The 24744-nt window shown below is 35.7% G+C and overlaps 3 protein-coding genes across 6 annotated transcripts; all 3 read right to left on the bottom strand.

The window, feature by feature from the left end:
* Positions 1–152: 152 nt before the first annotated feature.
* LOC113680508 (galanin receptor 2a) lies at positions 153–4710 on the bottom strand. Of its 2 annotated transcripts, none has more exons than XM_089180463.1 (2): positions 4628–4710; positions 153–1363 (listed from the first exon to the last, which is right to left on the bottom strand). In XM_089180463.1, the coding sequence occupies exon 2, from the start codon at positions 1327–1329 to the stop codon at positions 295–297; it is 1035 nt and encodes a 344-aa protein (XP_089036589.1). In that variant the 5' UTR covers positions 1330–1363; positions 4628–4710; the 3' UTR covers positions 153–294. The 2 variants fall into 2 exon arrangements, with proteins under 2 accessions (XP_089036589.1, XP_089036590.1); XM_089180464.1 differs by lacking the exon at positions 4628–4710 and adding an exon at positions 1556–1774.
* A 3770-nt stretch (positions 4711–8480) lies between these two features.
* On the bottom strand, positions 8481–9765 carry LOC149040912 (neuromedin-U receptor 2-like). The gene has a single exon (XM_089180465.1). It carries the CDS (start codon positions 9634–9636, stop codon positions 8620–8622), a length of 1017 nt encoding a protein of 338 aa, XP_089036591.1. The 5' UTR covers positions 9637–9765; the 3' UTR covers positions 8481–8619.
* Positions 9766–18434: 8669 nt separating this feature from the next.
* LOC113680510 (neuromedin-U receptor 2-like) lies at positions 18435–24742 on the bottom strand. 3 transcript variants are annotated; one of them, XM_089180471.1, is made up of 3 exons: positions 24631–24742; positions 20958–21077; positions 18435–20585 (listed from the first exon to the last, which is right to left on the bottom strand). In XM_089180471.1, the coding sequence occupies exon 3, from the start codon at positions 20549–20551 to the stop codon at positions 19595–19597; it is 957 nt and encodes a 318-aa protein (XP_089036597.1). In that variant the 5' UTR covers positions 20552–20585; positions 20958–21077; positions 24631–24742; the 3' UTR covers positions 18435–19594. The 3 variants fall into 3 exon arrangements, with proteins under 3 accessions (XP_089036597.1, XP_027053342.2, XP_089036598.1); XM_027197541.2 differs by lacking the exon at positions 24631–24742 and having other exon boundaries at positions 20958–21088; XM_089180472.1 differs by lacking the exon at positions 24631–24742 and having other exon boundaries at positions 20895–21012.
* Between the last annotated feature and the right edge of the window lie 2 nt (positions 24743–24744).

The raw sequence follows: 24744 nt of genomic DNA, 5'->3' as shown, positions 1-24744 counted from the left end.
TGATCACTAATACAGTTAACCGGATTCCAAATAACATAACTAATTTGACCCGTTCGTATCCATAGTCAACACATTTTAGCAGATATACATTAGTGAATCAGCGTATATGAAGTGAGAAAATTAATGAAGAATTGAATAAACAGTGGGTATAATACAGTTAATGTCTGATTGTTTAAATTATTTTCTTCGTTCCCCAGTCCTGAATTTTATATTATATATTTTCACGCGTTTGGTAACAAACTACTAAGTGTAGTATACCACGATTGAAGTAATAAACTAGCTCCGAGACTCAACTTAAAAATTTCTCCAAGATTGCCATCCTAAGTTTTGAAATTCTAATTTCTTTGCGTGGCTATCTAGGGGCGCAAAGCCTTTCAACTGCACTTTCTCTAAGGTCTCCAGTGACCTTGTTAAAGGCAAAGAAATATTCATTCGATTTTTTGACCAATTCTTGCACGGGCATACGATGTTTTTCATGCTTCTTCGAAATATTCGACTCTGTGCGGCATAAACAAAGGGATTTGTACACGAATTTATTAATATTAAAAAAAGAAGAACCTTATTTATCGTATACATTATTTCTGCTTCTAATACATAGTACCAAACAACATAAAGAATCAGGTTTGGGATCCAGCAAATTCCGTAGATTATTGCTATTGTCAAAAGCATTTTGGTGACTTTCTGTCTCGATTTCCTCGTGGCTAATGATCCATGTTGCCTCGGTAATATCTCTCGTCTTAAATGCTGTATAACTTTCCCGTAGAAAAATGCCATAAAGCCGAACGGTGCTATTCCAATCAAAATTAACCAGGCGATATTGTAACTTTTTGCAAATGTCACATTTGGCCAATGGCTTTCGCAAATTCCACGCTGTTGATTGAGGCTTCTGACGTAAAACAGTGGGATGTTGAAGATAGCGGAAAGAAACCAACCGAGGCCAACTAAAATCTTAAGTTTTCTGCGGCTTAGCTTTGATCGTGTTCCAAGAGGAAAAGTAATGGCAGCGTATCGCTCGTAAGCCAATACTACCAACGTTGTCGCTGAAGACACCGCTCCAACCCAGGTGAATGTATCAGAAGTGATTGTTTTACATAAGATGGTTCCTTGCAAACCTCGAGGATGATGGTATAGTCCTTCGAGTATATGTCTAGGAGTGAAAGCTGTCACGATTATCATATCACTTATGGCGAGATTCATTAGAAGATAATTCACTGGTGTCCTTAATATCCTGTTTTTCAGGATGGTAAGACAAACCAAAAGATTGCCCAGCAAAGCTGTCAGCACCAGCGAAGAGTGGACAACTTTGGTAATGAAGTTCTCTATCTGCATGTTCCTCCTTTCAGGTTGCTGTTTTAATCTAAAGCTGTTGAGGTGAAAAGAAGGCGCATGACCATCATGATGTCTTAAGTAAGCATTTTTAGGCGTCGACCAAAGATATATATATATTATAAAGCAAGAGAAAATGATCTATATATATATATATATATATATATATATATATATTTCAATATAATATTAAGCAAGAGAAAATTCTCAATTTATAAGTCTGACCGACCGTCAAAATGCCAGTCTCCAAGTTCTTGTTCAGATTTCATTTAGATTGAATAATGTCGCGCACTTGTACTTATCTGATTAGGTATTTTGCGCTGAAAACAAATATGTGAAGATCAAACATATACCACCAATATTCTCAACCAGCTCGCATCACAAGTCGAAGTCGTTTTCATTAAAATGAAGCCTGCGTGAAATGAAGTAGGTACTTGGCTGAATGTTTAACTTTCAACTTTTATGTCTGTTCTTTGCGCCAATCTGCCCAATTGTCATTGCGAATGCTCATGCAGTGTACTCACTTGGGGGCAAATAAATGACAAAATTTGTATCGTAAAAAAGGGGGTGGAACTAAAATTATGGGTTTAACTGTTGAGGTAGTTTAATTAATTAACGGATTACTAAGAGAACAATCGGGGAAATATTCGCTTTTGTCTCGTGAATCTTAAAATTTGTTACAGTTCGGAGCCTAGAGAGGTACGTAACGGCAAACATGATTGAGTGGAGTGAAATGCCAAGAAAAAGTAATGAAAATTTGATGCGTTTACAATTTAGGGGATGCCAGCTAATACGTAGTTTAGTTATTTAAAGATTTTTGAGACTTTCAGAGACTCGAATACATGATACGTGAAGAAACAAATGAAAATCAATCGACTCAAACAGTGTTGCTTGGCCAGCTGTGATAAAGACTTTGATATTTTATTCTTCAAATAAAAAAGAGCTTTCGTATTTCTCATTAGTATTAAAGTCACTGTTGAAGATGAACGCTACATTAAAGAGAATATATTGATGCGAGAGACGATCAAGTCTACTCCAGCTCTAAATAAATTATCTTTCCAATTATCTCGCTAGCTGGAAATTACGGTTGAAAGAGCTAATTTGGAAGCGCTTTATGATGAAACGAGGGCTTTCGTGTTTCTTATACGTATCGAAATCACTGTTGAAGATGAAGGCTACCTTAAAAAGAAAGAATTTATGTGAGATACAGTTAGGTCGTTTCAGCTCCAATCAATTTATTTTTTCAGTTATCTCGCCAGCTGGAAATCACTGTTGGATAAATTTATTGTAGAAGCGCAGTTATAATTAATGATTTGCTTCGTGGATTTCTTTATTCACAAGATGAATGACATATCTGATACCACTGAAACCTAAGTCAAAGAAGTTAGCACGCTATCATTACATGGTACATGTCAAGGTTCTTGAAAGTGAACCACCCACGTGCAATGTACACCTGTGTACCAAGCGGTAGCATATACGTTTATCAGGTATAACATGGTAACTCCCGTAAAAGTAAGCTTAGAAGACCCTGGAGTATACACAAAAGTCTAGATAATCTGCCGAAGAGATAGGTGGAAAATTTATCTTGTGATTAAAAGAGAATAGTGAGGGAAACTGTCATATGAATGTTGCCGTCCCTGCATTCATTTTTGCGCGAGTGCTGTTTCACATGCAGTATGCTCACTCGGAGTATATCATATTCTCCTCCCTTTCAATTTTCGACGTTTACTGCTCGGAACAATGTCAAATTCATTTGGTTAATGCAGTGTGGCCCAATCTGCGTTTCATGCGCTATGGTCTGGCCAAGCACTTGGCACATGAAATATACATATGCTGAAAACATTTCAGGCCATGATATATTATGCTCGGACAAGAAATTACTTTCGTTTGCACATTTTACCTTCGACCATCAAGGTCTGCTTTAAACATCCTACCTACTTGGTTTGATATCCAAATACATCTAAAACTCATGTGGCAAGGAAAATGTTGCTGCTTAGGATGCCGGATCCAGATTTTTGTGACATATTTCACTGAGATTAAAACAAGATTGATAACGTACTACCATTCATACCTCAGATGTCTTAATCCAAGTTGTGTCAGCTTTGTTTGCTTGGCAACAGCTGAAGACAACTCTTTGTTTCAGTGACCACCCAAATTCTCTGCTGTTATAGAAAATTGATTCTTAAATTAAAGACACCGGACCATAGATTTCTCCCTTTCGCCTTACGTTATGCCATTTCGGAAACATGACAGAAATAGCGTGTAAACTCCGGCCCGAGCGAAAAACGCTCAACAGTTTTTAATTTTATGCTAATTTGTAGTTTCCTGTAGCTCCTCCTTTTTGTCATTACCTTTCAGTAGCGATCTCAAACACAGCCAAAATTTTTCCCATCAATTATAACTTGTTGATCTCCGTTGCAGCTCCAAAATGATTTCACGGCTAAAATTTTAGTCACTTACAGCGCATAAGGATCATCGACGATTCATGAACGTAGATTAAGTGACATGTCAAGGACATATTACGAAAAAAAAAAAAACTTGAAAACCAGCCAAAGTCTTACAATTTTTATTTTCTTTTTCGCTTATATTTCACCACGAGTCATTTGCAAAAGATTTTTAAAGCGGTTGATGGAACAAAATATTTGGACATCAAAAGAAGACAGCTCTGTTATGCGAGTAGTGTCTTGCATGTATGTGCACTTAATGAAGTAACCCTTTCACAGACAGATTTCGAATGTTGATGAGAGTCACGCAAGTACCTTTAAATGTCAGTGTCAACTCATTATCCCTTAGCTGACGGAAAATACCAGAAGGACAAAAGCCATTAATTAATTTCGAATTTCCATACCAGAGACAATTACATTCTACAGCTCGACATGCTGTTGGCACGGAATTTAAGCTATTTAAAACACCTTTCCTCAAGTTTCCATACCTGATAAAATGAAATAAAAGTGATGCACAAGAAAAAAAAATCACATTCTTATTGACCTCTGCAAGTCAACCTTCTTATATTTCAATTTATTAAGTACTGAAGCTCGCTATGTCGATTCAAGCTGTTCTGTTGTTGTAATATTTTAAAGTATCCATTTGCCTTTGAACATCATTACCTAGAATGAACTTATTTCTGGTAAAGGAGAATAATCGCAATTTCTATATTTTACTTATTGAAAACTGAAAGAAAAGTTTATGCCTCTCTAAATTTTACACACCCATGTTATCGTTTCTGAGTTTATCACGAACTTTCTTAGTGAAAATTGAACAATCTGTCTTGATGTCAACCTCTTCATCAGGATACACTCACCTTTTCCAAACTAAAAAGTAGCTCAAAACAACAAAGTCGTGTTGAACTTGCACTCCTAATGAACAGATGCACACGTTCTCGGTTGAAATATGCGAAATTAAAACAGGCTGGTCGGTTTGCAGAACATTACATAAACCAGTAATTAAGATTGCTTTGCATTAGAATGGCTATACATGTTCACTTAACTAGCCCCAAAACCATCAGTAGTTCTCTTGAATTTTTCGAATATGTTTGCAGATTATCCCACAAGTTTTTCAACGCCTACATAATGTTCTTGACATGGCGTTGGAACTGAAGACGGCGTATTGAAATTTGAAGCCTTAAAAATACAAAGAACAGCCAGATAATAACTGGCAAATATATTCGTGCTCAAAATTCGATTCAGAGTACCCATTATTAGTACAGCGTACTAAACTTTGAGTGACAAGTAAAATGTAATAAATGTATGTAATAAAAATCGTGTGTAACAACTGTAAATATATGAAAATCATTGTGCACTGCAGTTGAAGAAACGAATATAGAAGCCACCCACGCAGTTATGAACAAAACTAAGTAGTAGTTAAAATAAGGCCTGAAAAAATTCAGGCCAATTCAGGCCAATTCAGGCCAATTCCAAAAAATTCGATTTAACTACTAGTTCAGTAGTGTTAATAACTGCGAGGATCGCTTCTGTATTCAAAAATCGTGTGGTCTCTACTGTAAGTAGCTATTATATATATTAATGGGATGTGTTCATGTTTTAGTTACTTTCAAAAGTAAACCAGATTGTTGAATTGTTATAATTTATAGATGAACGCATCTCAGAAGAAATTTAACCATTATGACATCTCTCCTCATATATTACTTATTCTCTCTAATGCATGAATTAAATGCAATCGTCTATCTTAGGACGGAGACCACATAAGTTCAAGTCCAGACACAAATAATGACAATTATGTATTGTTAAAAATGGAGGGTTTGATGTTGGTGTCTTATTAAACCAAGCGAAGTCCAATTATTTTTCATCAACAATACATTGAAACAAAATTTTAAAAAACATATCCTCTTTGAGTTAATTGCAAAGTGTTAAGCGGACGTAGCAGTTTTTTTTAATTGCTACACTCAAAACGCCTCAAATAATACCCCTTTTGTCATTTTGAACTGTAAAACTTGAATAAACCAAAACTACGAAATATGCCTTTTGTTCCAGCATGGATTATAATTAGCAAGCTTATTAGCTTGGAGACAAAAATTTTATAGAAAGCATTTACCAATTAAACTCTTCCCGCTGTGGATATTTAATTAAGGACTAATAAAAATGATTTTTCGCAAAGCATGCAGTTGACGTGAGGTAAGACGATTTATCGAAATCTAATCGGAAATATGCTGTTGTTCAGTGGTTCAAGACTTTTTAATTTGCTGTGTATGGTTCAAAATGTTCGTGTGCTAAAATTCTTCGTATTAGTTCTATTAGTATTGTCCTTTGTCCTGTTTAATGTCTTTCACTATAACGAAAAAGGATAAGATCCAGCTGGTTGAAAAAAAAACTTAAACATTGCAAAAAAATCTAAGCCGCAACACATCCTCATGTTAGGGGGCATCCTTCTGCAGATCTATTTGATGTACTTATGAGTCGAACAGAGGGTGTAGTCTTTTTTAATCTCTTTATGGAGATCGAAGGGTCTAGAAAAGAGGGACTCTTGTTAAAAGTACGTTTTCTTATCTCAATGTAGATTCATGGCATTCACGACATTTTGCAATTTTCCAACGTCTCGGAACCCAACGAACAGTACGAGGTAAGTGTTAATTGGTATCTTTCTACAGCATGTGAAAGGGACTATATCTTTGTATTAAGGATATCATAAATTCAGCCGAAGGAATCGCCGAAAAATAGCACAATACCAGATCAAACTTTAACATGTGCCTGGCCTGTTTTCCATAAGCAATTATTGCACAACTGAAAGTATATTTAAATTATAATCACAATACGTTTGTTTATGAGGTGCATATGCTTACTTCCCATGCTTATTGTACTGAGGAAATTATCAGCTATTATTCGATTTGGTTTCCTTTATTGACTTCGTCTAACTTATTTGAGGTAACAACTCATATTTACTGGATTTGGTTTCGGTTCATTAAAGAAAAAGTGGAGTTTCTTTGAGGTAGCCTTGTCACCACTTTTATTTACATCAGAAAAAACAAAGGGAACTTTGAAGACATGAATTGTAGAAGCGTCCTCATAGATTTCAATGTATTATATTAACGACAGAAAAAGTTTAACAATGAAAAAACAGGATGCGAGCTTATGATGTGGGAAGGAAGACACGTGAAGCGAACGAGTTTTGTAGATCCGAGTTGGTTTGAATCCTCTGGGAAACTTATCATAAATGACTTGAAATGTACTTAAAAAAAACTCACAATAAAACATTTCTGTTCCCCTCTGGGCCGTTTCTGAAACCTTGTGCGTCATATTAAGCAGCTCGGAAGGAAAAAATTCTCCGGGGTGTCATGATATTTACCTTTCAATCCATGGGCTGTTTGATAACGCAAATCAATTAAATTTCAAATTTAAATTGAATTAAAAAGTCGAAGGTCAAAGGTGAATTATGATTACACGAATTGAAGAAACCAACATGAGATTCAATTGACTAGCCTGAGAAGTTTCCAGATGTTGAACTTCCAAATCTGATTGGCCTCATGGAAACATACCTTGTTTCCTTTATAAAATTCCCCTGATTTTTTTTCCTAGGTTAACTTGGGATCAGGATTAGCAGTCAATAAAAGTAATACTCTCCGTTTTTGGCAAGATATAAGGCCTACGCATGGCATTAATTTGCACCAGTGCTGATTGAATTTTGGCTTTATCTTTAATCACAGTTCGTAACCGTACATCGAACAAAAGTACAAAAATGGTAGACAGGACGGTAGAAAGGGGAAACTAAATTCCCATGCTAAGACATACCCTCCAAAAAAAATATATAACAAAAAAAAACTGGTATTTGGGGTAATTATGAGCGGAGGTACCTAATTAGTGAAACTTTAAAAGACTGAAGGCTAGGGGATGACATTACTTCAGAAGGCAAAGAGTTCCAATCGTTAATATATCTATTAAAAAAAGAATATTTAAAATAATTTGTACGAGCAACTTTAGGCCTTATTTTATACTCATGCTTACTTCTAGTTCGAGTTATTCCAATGATATCAAAGTAATGATGGCAATTGATATCACAGTAACCAAATATAATCTTATACATTTGAACTAGGCTAAGGTTTTGCCTTCTCAGTTCTAAAGAGTCCCATTTTAACTCTAGAAGTCTTTCAGGATATTCTTTGTCTGGGCCACATATTAGTCGAGACGCTCTTCTCTGAATTGCTTCGATTGCCTTGGTGTGTTTCACCAGATAAGGATTCCAGACTGGGCAGGAATACTCGAGGATAGGTATCACTAGTGCCTAAAAAGATGATAAGATGATCATAACGAAAAACAAAATCTCAAAATTATCATTAAATATTTGCTACTCTAGCCGAAGCTTGAAGCCGGGTCAGTAGTTTCCTCTTTCTTTACGTAAGGAGTATAATCTTGTGAAGATCGACATATCTTAGTGGCAGCAATTCTGATCAATTTATGGATATATATTTGTATAAGCACTATAATTATCTCTGATTTATCTGGTCTAACCCACTATCTCATGATGGACTAAACTAATACTATTTTCCGGCGAAAAGTCCAAATAACATAACTTATATATTTTACCTGTTCGTATCCATAGTCAACACATTTTAGCAGATATACATTAAAGAATCAGCGTAAATGAAAAAAAAAAATAATAAAGAATTGAACAAACAGTGGGTATAATACAGTTAATTTCTGAGCGTTTAAATTGTGTTTTTCATCTCCAGTCCTTAATTTTATACTATATATTTCACGCGTTTGGTAACAAACCACCAAGTGTAGTATACGACGATCGAAGTAATAAATTACCTACGAGATTCAGCTTCAAATTTCTCCAAAATTAACATCCTAAGTTATGAAATTCTAATTTCTTTGCATGGCTGTCTAGGTGCGCAAAGCCTTTCAACTGCACGTTCTCTAAGGTCTCCAGTGACCTCGTTAAAGGCAAAGAAATATTCACTCGATTTCTTGACCAATTCTTGCACGGGCATACAATGTTTTTCATGCTTATTCGAAATATTCGACTCTGTGCGGCATAAACAAAGGGATTTGCACACGAATTCACTAATATTAAAACAAGAAGAACCTCATTTATCGTGTACATTATTCCTGCTTCTAATACATAGTACCAAACAACATAAAGAATCAGATTTGGAATGAAGCAAATTCCGTAGATTATTGTTATTGTCAAAAGCATTTTGGTGACTTTCTGTCTCGATTTCCTCGAGGCTAATGATCCATGTTGTCTCGGTAATATCTCTCGTCTCAAATGCAGTATAACTTTCCCGTAGAAAAATGCCATAAAGCCGAACGGTGCTATTCCAATCAAAATTAACCAGGCGATATTGTAACTCTTTGCAAATGTCACATTTGGCCAATGGCTTTCGCAAATTCCACGCTGTTGATTGAGGCTTCTAACATAGAAAAGTGGGATGTTGAAGATAACGGAAAGAAACCAACCGAGGCCAACGAAAATCTTTAGTTTTCTGCGGCTTAGCTTTGATCGTGTTCCAAGAGGGAAAGTAATGGCAGCGTATCGCTCGTACGCTAATACTACCAAAGTTGTCGCTGAAGACACCACTCCAACCCAGGTGAATGTATCAGAAGTGATTGTTTTACATAAGATGGTTCCTTGCAAACCTCTAGGATGATGGTATAGTCCTTCAAGTATATGCCTAGGAGTGAAGGATATCACGATCATCAAATCACTTATGGCGAGATTCATTAGAAGATAATTGACTGGTGTCCTTAAAATCCTGTTTTTCAGGATGGTGAAGCAAACCAAAAGATTGGTCAGCAAAGCTGTTAGCACCAACGAAGAGTGGACAACTTTGGTAATAAAGTTCTCTGTGTGCATGTTCCTCCTTTCAAGGTGCTTTTTTATTTTAAGTCTGTTGAGGTAAAAAGAAGGTATATGATCATCATGCTATCTTAAATAAGCATTTTTAGTCGTCCACTAAAGATATATATGTATAAAACAAGAGCAAATGATCTATAAACATACATATATATCTATATATATATATATATATATACATGTCAATATAATATCAAGCAAGAGGGAATTCTCACTATATATGTCAACATAATATCAAGGAAGAGCAAATTATCTATGTACATATGTCAAGGTAATATCAAGCAAGAGAATATTCTCAATATATATGTTAATATAATACCAAACAAGAGAAAATTATCAATATATATATCTGACCGACCGTCAAAATACCAGTCTCCAAGTTCTTGTTCAGATTTTATTTAGATTGAACAATGTCGCATACTTGTAGTTATCTGATTAGGTATTGTCCGCTGAAAACAAATATGTGAAGATCAGACATATACGACCAATATTCTCAACCAGCTTGCATCACAAGTCGGAGTCGTTTTCCATAAAATGAAACCTGCATGAAATGAAGTGGGAACTCGGCTGAATGTTTAGCTTCCAATTTTTATGTCTGTTCTTTGCGCCAATCCGCCCACCTGTCATTGCCAATGCGAATGCAGTGTACTCACTTGGGGGCAAAGAAATGAAAAAATTGTATCGTACAAAAGAGGGTGGGACTAAAATTGTGGGTGTAACTTGAGGTAGTTTTACTAATTAACGAATTACAAGGAGAACACAGGGGGGAACACCCGCTTTTGTCCCATTAATCGCACAAATGTTATAGAAAATTATAACATAGCTAGCAGAGCCGCGCAATCAAATTCAGTATACGTAAGCGTGCTCAAAATCCCGATAGTGCACGCTGGTAGCGTGAGCAAATCGCTTCACCAGAAATTTTTTTTTTTCGCGCGAGCGGCCATTGTTAGCGCGGGGAAAAATAATATATTTCGCGACAATAATGGATACAAATAGAGACTTGGCCCACAAGTCCCAAAACGAAGACAAATTTCCGATCTTTTCCCTTGGGCTAGGTTTATTAAATGAGGCAGAAAAAGAGAAAAAGAACGGAAAAGGTGACTCGGCATCAGCGCCGTCACGATTCGCTTTACTGTCCGAGGGTGAAATGCAACAAATATATTTACAGTTGACCAATTCCTATTTTGCTAAATATTTCGCTTACCGCGAACTATCACTTCTGATATTGTTGTCCGTTTTTCGCGTCGGATTTGATGTACAATTCCACCGGCTATGTTATAAAACAGTTGGTTCATGCTTACCTGTGCACTATCGAGTTATGCAGCACGTGGGAAGTTTCGGTTATTGCCTTGGGCAAATCTTACGCTTCTTTTGTGCTCTCGAAACTTCCCACGTGCTCCATAACTCGATAGTGCACGCTGAAGCATGAACCAATTGTTAAGTAATGAAAATTATACGCGTTTACAACGTAGGGGATACCAGTTTAATATATAGTTTGGTGTTTTAAAGATTTTTTAGACATTCAGACTCGAATACATGATATGTGTGGAATAAAACGAAAATCAATTGACTCAAACAGTGTTGTTTGGCCAGCTGTGATGAATAAAGGGGTAAGTTTCTAAAGAAACTGTGGTGCTGCGTCGGTGGGAGAGTATAGCAGGTAATTTAGTATTAACAACTGGGTTGAAAACGTAAATGAGCCACCGTAAAGGGTAAAAAAGCTGACGTTTCGAGCGTTAGCCCTTCGTCTCGAAACGTCAGCTTTGTTACCCTTTACGGTGGCTAATTTACGTTTTCAACCCAGTTGTTAACACTAAATTACCAGCTGTGGTGAAGACTGACATTTTACTCCTCAATTGAAAAAAGGGCTTTCGTATTTCTCATTAGTATTAAAGTCACTGTTAAGATGAACGCTACATCAAGGAAAATAAATTGATGTGGGAGACGATCAGTTCTACTTCAGCTCTAAATAATTTATTTTTCAATCATCTTGCCAGCTGAAAATAACACTTGAGAGAACTAATTTATTGTAGAAGTGCATTTATAATGAAAAAAGGGCTTTTGTGTTTCTTATAAGTATTGAAATGACTATTGAAGATGAACGCTACATTAAAGGAAAATAATTTATGTGGGATATAGTTAGGCCTTCTTCAGCTCTGACCGATTTATTTTTCAGTTCTCTTGCCAGCTAGAAATCACATTTGAATAAATTTATTGTAGAAGCGCAGTTATTATCAGTGATTTGTTTCGTGAATTTCCTTATTCGCAAGATGAATGACATATCTGATACCGCTGAAACCTAAATCAAAGAGATTGGCCTTATTGTTACATGGTTCATGTCGAGGTTCTTTATAGTAAACCACCTACGTGCAATATACATCTGTGTACCGCTCTATAGTATATACGTTTATCAGGTATAATATGGTAACTCCTGCAAAAATAAGCTTAAAAGACCCTGGCGGTATTTGCAAAATTCTAGATAATCTGCCAAAGAGATAGGAGAAAATTTTATCCAGTGATTAAAAGAGAATAATAAGGCAAAATGTCTCATGGATGTTGCCGTCCCTGCATTCATTTCTGCGCGAGTGCCAACCACATGGCACATGAAACATACAAACGCTGAAAGCATTTAAGGACACGATATATTACATATATTATTGTATGCTAGGATGAGAAGTTACACGTTGGCACATTTTACCCTCGGTTATCAAGGTCTCCTTCAAACATTCTATCTACTTGGCTTAATATCCAAATAAAGCTTAAGGCAACTCACTTGGTAAGGAAAGGACCCAGATTGTTTTAACAAATATCATTGGAATTAAAACACGATGGATCTCGTGACGCAGTATCATTCAGACGTTAGGTATATAAATGCAAGTCGTGTCAGCTTTGTTTGTTCGGCAACAGCTAAAGACACCACTGCGTTTCAGTGACGAATCAAATTCTCTGCTGCTGTAGAAAATTTATTCTTGAACTAGAGACGCCGGACCATTTCTCCATTCCGCTTTACTTTATGAAACATGACAAAAATAGCGTTTAACTCCGGCCCAGGCGAAAAACTCTCGATAGCTTTTAATTTTATGGTAATTTGTAGTTTCCTGAAGCTCTTTCTTTTTGTCGGTACCTTTCCAAAATGCTTTCACTGTTAAAATTTTATTGTTACTTACAGCGCAAAAGCCATCGACGATTCATGAACGTCGATAGGCGACATATTAAGAACATGAAATCCAGCCAAAGTCTAACAATTTTTATTTTCCTATTCGCCTCTATCTCATGACGAGTCATTTGCAAAAAAATTTTAAACGGTCTGATGGAACAAAATATTTGGACATCAAAAGAATACAGCTCTACAATGCCACTGGTATTTTGCATGTAATGCACTTAAAGAAGTAAACCTTTTACAAACAGATTTCGAATGTTGACGAGAGTTGCGAAAGTACCTCTAAATGTCAGAAATAGCTCATTATCCCTTAGCAGACGGAAAATACCCGAACGACCAAAGCCATTAGTAAACCTCTGACTTGCTAATTTCGAATTTCCATACCAGAGAAATTACATCCTACAGCTAGACATGATGTAGGCACGGAATTTAAGCCATTTAAAACACCTTTCCTAAAGTTTCCTCACCAGATAAAATCAAATAAAAGTGATGTGCAGGAAAAAAAAGTCATATCTTGGTTACTTCGACAAGTCAACCTTTCTTATATTTCATTTTATTGAGTACCGAAGCTCACTATGTCGATTCAAGCTGTGCTGCTATTGTAATGTTTTAAAGAAGTCATCAGCAAGAATGAACTTATTTCTGTAAGAGAATAATCGCACAATTTCTACATTTTACTTAACAAAAACTAATAATAGTAATGTGCATAACTGCGAGGATCGCTTCTGTATTCAAAAATGGTGTGGTCACTGTTAATAGTTATCGTAAATATTGATGGAGATGTGTTCATTTTTCAGTTGTTTTCAAAATTAAACCAGAGTGTTGAATGTTATAATTAGAACTTAGTCATTACGCTGAACACCTCACAATAGATGATCGCATCTAAGAAGAAATGTGACCGTTATGACATGTCTCCTCATATATTACCTATTCTCTCTGATGCATGAATTGAATGCAACAGTCTATCTTTGGATGAAAGCCACATAAGCTCAAGTCCATACACAAATAATTATAATAATATATTGTAAAAAATGGCGGTTTGATGCTGATGTCTTATTAAACCAAGCGAATTCCAATTATTTTTCATCAACAATACACTGGAACAAAATTCTCAACACACAATCTTTTTTGAGTGATTGCAAAGTGCTAGCGGACATGACAGTTTTTGTTAATTGCTGCAACTCAAAACGTCTCAAATAATACCCCTTCTGTCATTTTGAGCTGTAAAACTTGACAACTTGACTAAACCAAAATTACGACATATGCCTTTTGTTTCAGCAAGGCTTATAATTATAATATAATTATAATTATAATTATAATTAACAAGCTTCTCAGAGTAGAGACTAAACTTTTTATCAAAAGCATTTACCAAATAAACTGAAATCTTTCCGCTGTGGATATTTAACTACGAACAAATAAATAAGTTTTCTCGAAGAATGCAGTTGAAGTCAGGTAAGACGATTTATCGAAATCGAATTGGAATTATGCTTTCGAATCTATTAGGTTTCCCTATTATCAATTGTGTTATACTTCATCACTTTGATCTATAGCATGTAAGGTATTGATTGCAAGTAACTGGACCAATCTTATCAACTGTGGTGGTGAACTTATGAAATTGTAAATTAACAAATGACGAAACATGCTGCCAAGAACTTATTAAATCTCGCTTGAGGCACTGAAAAAAATACAAATGTTACGATGAGAGTTAAAATTTCCAAATGTTGCATTTACACGCTATCTGCTTATACCTATAAACAGAGTGTTGTAAAAGACATAAAGGCATTCCTTTCCATCACCTCGATCAAGACACTCTTTTGAATGATAATGCCCCATTTGTAAGAAACCAATTTCCGATTGCAAGTGTTTTCCGGAGATGGCGCAGAAGTAATTTCAAACGTCACTTTGGAAAACGGCATAAGATTGAAAAATGTAGTGAAGAGGACAATGACAATAACAGTAGTGCTCTGCGTGGCAAAGAGTTGTCTTCCATCTTCATACCAGTTTTAAGGTTCATAAAAATAGGTGGACAGTGCTACGGAGACCTTTTCCTCGACGAATTCGAACTTCACAGGGGCATCTTTTCTCGTATTTATTGTGCGGTGGTGGTCCAGGGGCAGTGGTTTGTGGCTATGCAGGCTGTCTCGAGTCTTTTCTGTGAAGGTCTTGCACATCTGACAAAATTTTTCCTTCTTAATGATCGTGATGAATTGGTAAGTGCAGTCGGCAGTGGTAACTACAACATGTCTTTTCATTTTTTCCCAAAGGCCGTGAAAATCATCACGTTTTAGGAATTTTGTTAATAACTTTCTCAAGCAATCATCCAGCTTAAAAGTATTCAAAAAGTCTAGATTAGTTTTCTTACCGGTTTTTTCAGTTGTCTTTTGTGTCTGCAATACTATTTGCCTTGCATTTGTAGACCTATATCCACGCAAATCAGTGGCCTGTTTTTGTCCCTGGAACGGTTTACTTACACATCGCATAATGCATTATGTTTCTTGAGTCTTTAATAGCTTTTCGTGGGTTTTACCATTCTTGTTGTTTTATGCCTCATGTGAGATTTTGGTCAAAATGTTTGCGATTTTAGGAACGGAAACTTTAGCAGAATGCCAAAATGGGTTTAGTATTGCAACTTTGAGGAAGGAACATTTACGACTTTGTGAAACAGTTTTTCTAGTAGACAGTCTTTTCCCTAATCCTTTTGACGGCAGTTGCCTTGGATATTCCTTTGCTGTGCATTACTTTTCATCAGGGGTTTAGATCGCATTCTTTAAGTAAAGAAGAAATAAAATTTGTGATAAGCGTTTTATATTGGTGCATTGGCGTAGCAACAAAGTTGACCTTAGTCGTGGTTTGTGAAGTACGAGTCAATCAAAAGGTAAGGTTTAATACGGTAACTGCTAATTCAATTCACTATTTTTCAATGTTTTTGTGCGAATTGAACAGAGGGTCTAGTCTTTTTAAATCTCTGTATAGAAATCGAGGGGTCTAGAAAAGAGGCACTTTTGTTAAAAGTAAGTTTTCGTATCTCAATGTAGATTCATGGCATCTACGACAGTTTGCGATTTTCCAACGTCTCAAAACCCAACAAACAGTACGAGGTAAGTATTAATTGATATCTTTCTACAGCATGTGAACGGGACTATACCCTTGTTTGAAGGATGTCAGAAATTCAGCCAAGGAATCGCCGAAAAATAGCACGATGCCAGATCAAACTTAAATGGTGAGACGGCATTGTTGCGGAAAAGTCAGAAGCTGCAATTCTGCTGAAGTAAAAGCGTCCAGTTCGTCGGCTTCACATTCGTAATTATAACGGGATCTTGAAGAGAACTTTTAAAGATGAGAGCAATCTGTAACAAGCTACTGACTGTCTCTGGTTTTTATCCCAAATGACTATTAGCTGCTGCGCTTTCCGATACACCTTCGTGGAGACTCTATCGGCGTGTTCATTGTGGACTGGCAGTTATAACAAAGTCTCTTACACTCTCGATAAGTTAAAAAAATGGCAACTTCCTCTAAATATCACGCAAGAAGGATTCCATAAATAATAAAAACGCTTGTAAAATAAAGTTTCCAGGAATTGTGAGCTTAGTCTATCATCTATAATACAGATAAAATCCTATAACAAGATCAGGATTCTCATATCATGATATTTTCGCCCTTCGGAATGACTTGTTTATGGAAATGTTTATATCCGTTAACTGTTTTTTTTTACCTTTCCTTTTTCTGTTTCTTTTGCTTTTTTTTTTCTTTTTTCTCGTCTCATACATTGCCGTGTTACTAACCCTGCCAAGTTGAAATTAAGGGAAAAAACTAACGAACGAAAAAAACAGGAAAGAAAATTATGGAGGAATGTAAGACAAGGAAAGAAACAAGTTGTAATAATAATACTGTATGGAACGAATGTAGAAGAAAACAACGATTAAAAGAACCGAGAAACTGCTCTTATAACAAGATCAGGATCCTCATATCATGATACTTTCGCCCTTCGGAATGATTCATTTGAGAAAAATGTTTAAATCCATTAACTGATTCTTTTTACCTTCCCTTTTTCCTTTTTTCTTTCCTTTTTTTTTCTTTTTTCTTTTCTCTTTTTTCTTTTTTCTTAATTTTAATAGCTTGTAGGTGTGATCATCTCTTACATTGCGGTGTTACTAACTGCCAAGTTGAAAAAAAAGGAAAAACCCAACAAGTGGAAGAGCTCTCAGAGTGTTAAGGATACTCGTTATATTCAGACTTAGTAATAATCCAGTGTGTAAATTTTACTTGATTACACTCCTTCTCTTACAAACCAAATCAGATTCGGTAAAATCAGTCTAATTTTGCTCATCAGAGTCGGAATCGAGACTAAAACTCCTTTTACCTAAGAAATGAAATGGTGCCTTTTCAAACGTACATTAAAGACAAGAGAAATAAATACCCTGACACTAGACAGTCTATTTACAATTAAAGCCAAAAAAAATCAAAGTAAATAAAACAGCATTAAGGAAATGCAGGAACAATCTCTACAAAAGTCATCGGTTCCGGCGCCATATGATGCTAGACGTGGCAACTATTCGATATTTGCATTTGTTCTTATACCCGTTAGTTTTCTTCAATCCTTGGTTAATCTGGACGCGCCTTGTTGACATACTTGTGAATGAATCTTTCGGCAAAAATTTGAAGAACGTAAAATGTGTGGCTTCTTGACTTCCCCTACCTCAAACGTAGGCTAGTAGAGTTCAAAAGCGAGAACAGTTTTTGATCGTAACACAAACATTTAACCATGCGATGAATGGAAAAGTTTGAAATTCGATTAAAAATTGCATTCTCTCTTCTTATTTGCAGCACGCGTTGCGAAAACTGAAACTTGTGCAATTATTAGATACAAATTTAAGAATCTTGGCACTTCTATTTGCCCAAAGTCTTACAAAAAAATAAATTGAAAGAAAATCATACTATTTTCTAGTCCTTCTAATGGCTGCCTCATTAAAATGTTTTCCATAAGCAATTATTGCACTACTGAAAGTATATTCAAATTATAATCACAGTACGTTTGTTTATGAGGTACATATGCCTACTTCCCATGCTTATTGTACTGAGGAATTACCAGCTATTATTCGATTTGGTTTTCTTTATTGACTGGTCTACCTTATTTGAGCTAACAACTCATTTCTCATATTTGCCAGATTTGGTTTCGGTTCATTAAAGAAAAGTGGAGTTTCTTTAAGGTAGCCTTGTCAGCACTCTCTCATTTACATCAGAAAAACAAAAGGAACTTTGAAGACATGAATTGTAGAAGCGTCCTCACAGATTTCAATGTATTATATTAACGACAGAAAAAGTTTAACAATAAAAAAGCAGGATGCGAGCTTATGATGTGGGAAAGAAGACACCTGAAGCGAACGAGTTTTGTAGATCCGAGTTGGTTTAAATCCTCTGGGAAACTTACCTCGGTAGATGAGCATTTAATTTATAAGGAATCCCCTAAGAACGAAAAGTCATAAAATTACTTGAAATTTATTAAAAAAAACTCGCAATAAAACATTTCTGTTCCCTCTGGGCCGTTTCTGTAACCTTGTTCGTCATATTGAGCAGCTCGGAAGGGAAAAAATGCTCCGGGGCGGCATGATATTTACCTTTCAATCCATGGACTATTTGATCACGCAAACTGAATTTTACTTAAGAAAAATCAATTAAATTTCAAATTTAAATTGAATTAAAAAGTCGAAGGTCAAATGGGAATTATGATTACACGAATTGAAGAAACCAACATGAGATTCAATTGAGAAGCCTGAGAAGTTTCCAGATGTTGAACTTCCAAATCTGATTGGCCTCATGGAAACATACCTTGTTTCCTGTATAAAAATTCCTCTGATTTTTTTCCTAGGTTAACTTGGGATCAGGATTAGCAGTCAACAGAAGTAATCCTCTCCGTTTTTGGCAAGATATAAGGCCTACGCATGGCATTAATTTGCACCAGTACTGATTGAATTTTGACTGATAAGGTGATCATAGCGAAAAACAAAATCTCAAATTATCATTAAATACTATTTAATTATCATTAAATATTTGCTACTCTCTCTTTGAAGCCAGGTCAGTTGTTTCTTCTTTCGCTACGTAAGGAGTATAACCTTGTGAAGGTCGACATATTTTAGTGGCAGTAATTCTGATTAATTTATGGATATATATTTGTATAAGCACTATAATTATCTCTGATTTATCTGGTCCAACTCACTATCTCATGTTGGACTAAACTTATACTATTTTCCGGCGAAAATCTTAAGAAATTTCAAAAGTTTTGAAAGGAACTAGCTTTAAACGTGATGCAGTTGAGAAACTGTTGGCTTTCTTAGTTGCCCTTGTTTCTCTAGTGCGTATTCAAGGACTTTACACTTCTTTTATAGACTTTTGCGCAGGAAGATTTCCCTCTATCTAGTGACCACTAATACAGTTAGCTGGAGTCCAAATAATATAACTAATATATTTTACCTGTTCTTATCCATAGTCAACATATTTTAGCAGATATAAATTAAAGAATCAGCGTATATGAAATGAAAAAATTAATAAAGAATTGAACAAACAGTGGGTATAATGCAGTTAATGTCTGAGCATTTACATTGTGTTTTTTCATCTCCAGTCCTTAATTCTATATTATATATTTCACGCGTTTGGTATCAAAATACCAAGTGTAGTATACCACGATCGAAGTAATAAATTACCTACGAGTCTCAACTTCAAATTTCTCCAAAATTAACTTCCTAAATTATTAAATTCCAATTTCTTTGCATGGTTATCTAGTTGCGCAAAGCCTTTGCGCACCTAGAACTGCACGTTCTCTAAGGTCTCCAGTGTCCTCGTTAAAGGCAAAGAAATATTCACTCGATTTCTTGACCAATTCTTGCACGGGCATATAATGCTTTTCATGCTTGTTCGAAATATTTGACTTTGTGCGGCATAAACAAAGGGATTTGCACATGAATTTACTAATATTAAAACAAGAAGAACCTCATTTATCGTGTACATTATTTCTGCTTCTAATACATAGTACCACACAACATAAAGAATCAGATTTGGAATGAAGCAAATTCCGTAGATTATTGTTATTGTCAAAAGCATTTTGGTGACTTTCCGTCTCGATTTCATCGTGGCCAATGATCCATGTTGTCTGGGTAATATCTCTCGTCTCAAATGCAGTATAACTTTCCCGTAGAAAAATGCCATTAAGCTGAACGGTGCTATTCCAATCAAAATTAACCAGGCGATATTGTAACCCTTTGCAGATGTCACATTTGGCCAATGGCTTTCGCAAATTCCACGCTGTTGATTGAGCCTTCTGACATAGAAAAGTGGGATGTTGAAGATAACGGAAAGAAACCAACCGAGGCCAACTAAAATCTTTAGTTTTCTGCAGCTTAGCTTTGATCGTGTTCCAAGAGGAAAAGTAATGGCAGCGTATCGCTCGTACGCTAATACTACCAACGTTGTCGCTGAAGACACCGCTCCAACCCAGGTGAATGTATCAGAAGTGATTGTTTTACATAAGATGGTTCCTTGCAAACCTCTAGGATGATGGTATAGTCCTTCAAGTATATGCCTAGGAGTGAAGGATATCACGATCATCATATCACTTATGGCGAGATTCATCAGAAGATAATTGACCGGTGTCCTTAAAATCCTGTTTTTCAAGATGGTGAAGCAAACCAAAAGATTGCCCAGCAAAGCTGTCAGCACCAACGAAGAGTGGACAACTTTGGTAATAAAGTTCTCTGTGTGCATGTTCCTCCTTTCAAGGTGCTTTTTTATTTTAAGTCTGTTGAGGTAAAAAGGAGGTACATGATCATCATGCTACCTTAAATAAGCATTTTCAGTCGTCCACCAAAGATAAATATATATTATATAAAATAAGAGCAAATGATCTATATACTACACACACACACACACACACATATATATATATATATATATATATATATATATATATATGTCAATATAATATCAAGGAAGAGCAAATGATCTATGTGCATATGTCAAGGTAATATCAAGCAAGAGAATAATCTCAATATACATGTCAATATAATTCCAAAAAAGAGAAAATTATCAATATATATGTCTGACCGACCGTCAAAATACTAGTCTCCAAGTTCTTGTCCAAATTTTATTTAGATTGAACAATGTCGCATACTTGTACTTATCTGATTAGGTATTGTCCGCTGAAAACAAATATATGAAGATCAGACAAATACGACCAATATTCTCAATCAGCTTGCATCACAAGTCGGAGTCGTTTTCCATAAAATGAAACCTGCATGAAATAAAGTGGGAACTCGGCTGAATGTTTAACTTCCAACTTTTATGTCTGTTCTTTGCGCCAATCTGCCCACCTGTCATTGCCAATGCGAATGCAGTGTACTCACTTGGGGGCAAAGAAATGAAAAATTTGTATCGTACAAAAGAGGGTGGGACTAAAAATTGTGGGTGTAACTTGAGGTAGTTTTACTAATTAACGAATTACAAGGAGAACACAGGGGGGAACGCTCGTTTTTGTCCCATGAATAGCACAATTAATTAAGGTTTGGCTCTTATAGAGGTAAGTAACGACAAACCTGAATGAGTGGTGGAAAATTATACGCGTTTACAGCGTAGGGGATACCAGTTTAATATATAGTTTAGTTTTTTTAAAGATTTTTTAGACACTCAGACTCGAATACATGACATGTGTAGAATAAAACGAAAATCAATTGACTCAAATAGTGTTGTTTGGCCAGCTGTGATGAAGACTGACATTTTATTCCTCAATTTATTCCTCAGGGCTTTCGTATTTCTCATTAGTATTAAAGTCACTGTTAAGATGAACGCCACATTAAAGAGAATAAATTGATGTGGGAGACGATCAAATCTACTTCAGCTCTAAATAATTTATTTTTCAATTATCTTGCCAGCTGAAAATCACACTTGAGGGAACTAATTTATTGTAGAAGTGCATTTATGATGAAAAAAGGGCTTTTGTGTTTCTTATAAGTATTGAAATGACTATTGAAGATGAACGCTACATTAAAGGAAAATAATTTATATGGAATATAGTTAGGCCTTCTTCAGCTCTGACCGATTTATTTTTCAGTTCTCTTGCCAGCTAGAAATCATATTTGAATAAATTTATTGTAGAAGCGCAGTTATCATCAGTGAATTTCCTTATTCGCAAAATGAATGACATATCTGATACCACTGAAACCTAAATCAAAGAGATTGGCACGTTATTGTTACATGGTCCATGTCGAGGTTCTTTATGGTAAACCACCCACGTGCAATATACATCTGTGTACCACTCTATAGCATATACTTTTATCAGGTATAATATGGTAACTCCTGCAAAAATAAGCTTAAAAGACCCTGGGGGTATTTGCAAAATTCTAGATAATATGCCAAAGAGATAGGTGGAAATTTTATCCAGTGATTAAAAGAGAATAATAAGGCAAAATGTGTTATGGATGTTGCCGTCCCTGCATTTATGTTTGCGCGAGTGCCAACCACATGAAACATACAAACGCTGAAAGCATTTAAGGACACGATATATTACATATATTATTGTATTCTCGGATGAGAAGTTACACGTTTGCACATTTTACCTTCGGTTATCAAGGTCTGCTTCAAACATCCTACCTACTTGGTTTGGTATACAAATAAAGCCTAAGGCAACTCACGTGGTTGGGAAAGGACCCATATTGTTTTTAAATATATCACTGAAATTAAAACACGATGGATCTCGTGACGTAGTATCATTCAGACGTTAAATATATAAATGCAAGTCGTGTCAGCTTTGTTTGTTCGGCAATAGCTAAAGACACCTCTGCGTTGCAGTGACGAATCAAATTCTCTGCTGCTGTAGAAAATTTATTCTTGAATTAAAGACGCCGGACCATTTCTCCATTACGCTTCACGTTATGAAACATGACAAAAATAGCGTTTAACTCCGGCCCGGGCGAAAAACTCTCGATAGCTTTTAATTTTATGGTAATTTTAAGTTTCCTGGAGCTCTTTCTTTTTGTTAGTACCTTTTAGTGGCGATCTAAAACACAGTCAGGATTTTTTCCATTCATTATAACTTGTTGATCTCCACTTTCCGTTGCAGCTCCAAAATGCTTTCACGGTTAAAATTTTTTGTTACTTACAGCGGAAAAGGATCATCGACGATTCATGAACGTCGATAAGCGACATATTAAGAACATGAAATCCAGCCAAAGTCTAACAATTTTTATTTTCCTATTCGCCTCTATCTCATGACGAGTCATTTGCAAAAAAATTTTAAACGGTCTTATGGAAGAAAATATTTGGACATCAAAAGAAAACAGCTCTATAATGCGACTAGTATATTTTGCATGCAATGCACTTAAAGAAGTAATCCTTCTACAGACAGATTTCGAATGTTGACGAGAGTTGCAAAAGTACCTCTAAATGTCAGAAATAACTCATTATCCCTTAGCCGACGGAAAATACTCGAACGACCAAAGCCATTAGTCAACCTCTGACTTGCTAATTTCGAATTTCCATACCAGACAAATTACATCCTACAGCTAGACATGATGTAGGCACGGAATTTAAGCTATTTAAAACACCTCTCCTAAAGTTTCCTTACCCGATAAAATCAAGTAAAAGTGATGCGCGGGAAAAAAAGTCATATCTTGGTTACTTCTGCAAGTCAACCTTTAAAGATTTTTTAGACGTTCAGACTCGAATACATGATATTATTATTATTATTATTATTATTATTATTATTATTATTATTATTATTATTATTATTATTTATATACCGCACATATCACATACTGTCTCATGGCGGTTTACATTAATTCCCTCCCATCCCACCCCAGGGGAGGACATCCAGCACACAGTAATCTCGTGAGTGGGAAATTAACGTCTCTTACCCCTTTTCCCCCTTTTTTTTTTTTTTTTTTTATTTTTTTTTTAAGAGACGGGACCTGCGGCTTTACGTCTTATCCGAGAGACGAAGCAAAGTGGGTAAAGCATCTTGCTTAAGGATGCAGCGACATGTCCCTGGTAGGACTTGAACCCGGGCCCTTCGACCCAGAGTCCAGCGCACTAACCACTGGACCACTGACGCCCCACGCCCCCATATGTGTAGAATAAAACGAAAATCAATTGACTCAAACAGTGTTGTTTGGCCAGCCGTGATGAAGAGTTTGACATTTTATTCCTCAATTAAAAAAAAGGCTTTCGTATGTCTCCTTAGTATTAAAGTCACTGTTTAAGGTGAACGCAACATCAAAGAGAATAAATTGATGTGGGAGAGGATCAGTTCTTTGCTAATTTCGAATTTCCATACCAGAGAAATTACATCTCTACGGCTAGACATGATGTATTATTCCTTAATTAAAAAAAGGGCTTTCGTATTTCTCATTAATATTTTCGAATTTCGAATTTCCATACCAAAGAAATTACATCCTACAGCTAGACATGATGTAGGCACGGAATTTAAGCTATTTAAAACACCTTTCCTAAAGTTTCCTTACCCCATAAAATCAAATAAAAGTGATGCGCAGGAAAAAAAAAGTCATATCTTGGTTACTTCTGCAAGTCAACCTTTCTTATATTTCATTTTATTGAGTACCGAAGCTCACTATGTCGATTCAAGCTGTTCTGCAATTGTAATGTTTTAAAGTAGTCATCAGTCAGAATAAACTTATTTCTATAAGAGAATAATCGCAGAATTTTTATATTTTACTTATCAAAAACTGATAGAAAAGTTTTTGCCTCCTTAAATTTTACACACCCACGTTATAGTTTCTGATTTTATCACGAAATTTCTTGGCAAAAACTGAAAATATTATTTTGATACCAACCTCTTCATCAGGATACTCTCACCTTTTCCAAAGTCAAAAGTAGCTCAAAACAATGAAGTCGTGTTGAGCTTATTCTCTCGATGAACAGATGCACACTTTCTCGGTTGAAATGTA

This window comes from Pocillopora damicornis, chromosome 8 (genome assembly GCF_964200805.1).
Source record: "Pocillopora damicornis chromosome 8, jaPocDami1.2, whole genome shotgun sequence".
Taxonomy (NCBI): Eukaryota; Metazoa; Cnidaria; class Anthozoa; order Scleractinia; family Pocilloporidae; genus Pocillopora; species Pocillopora damicornis.
Note: the sequence above shows the minus strand (reverse complement) of the source record. Positions and strands in the feature narration are given on the sequence as shown.

Bases quoted from the DNA above. Each gene is read 5' to 3' on its own strand.
- LOC113680508 (XM_089180463.1), bottom strand. From the start codon at position 1,329: ATGCAGATAGAGAACTTCATTACCAAAGTTGTCCACTCTTCGCTGGTG.
- LOC149040912 (XM_089180465.1), bottom strand. From the start codon at position 9,636: ATGCACACAGAGAACTTTATTACCAAAGTTGTCCACTCTTCGTTGGTG.
- LOC113680510 (XM_089180471.1), bottom strand. From the start codon at position 20,551: ATGCACACAGAGAACTTTATTACCAAAGTTGTCCACTCTTCGTTGGTG.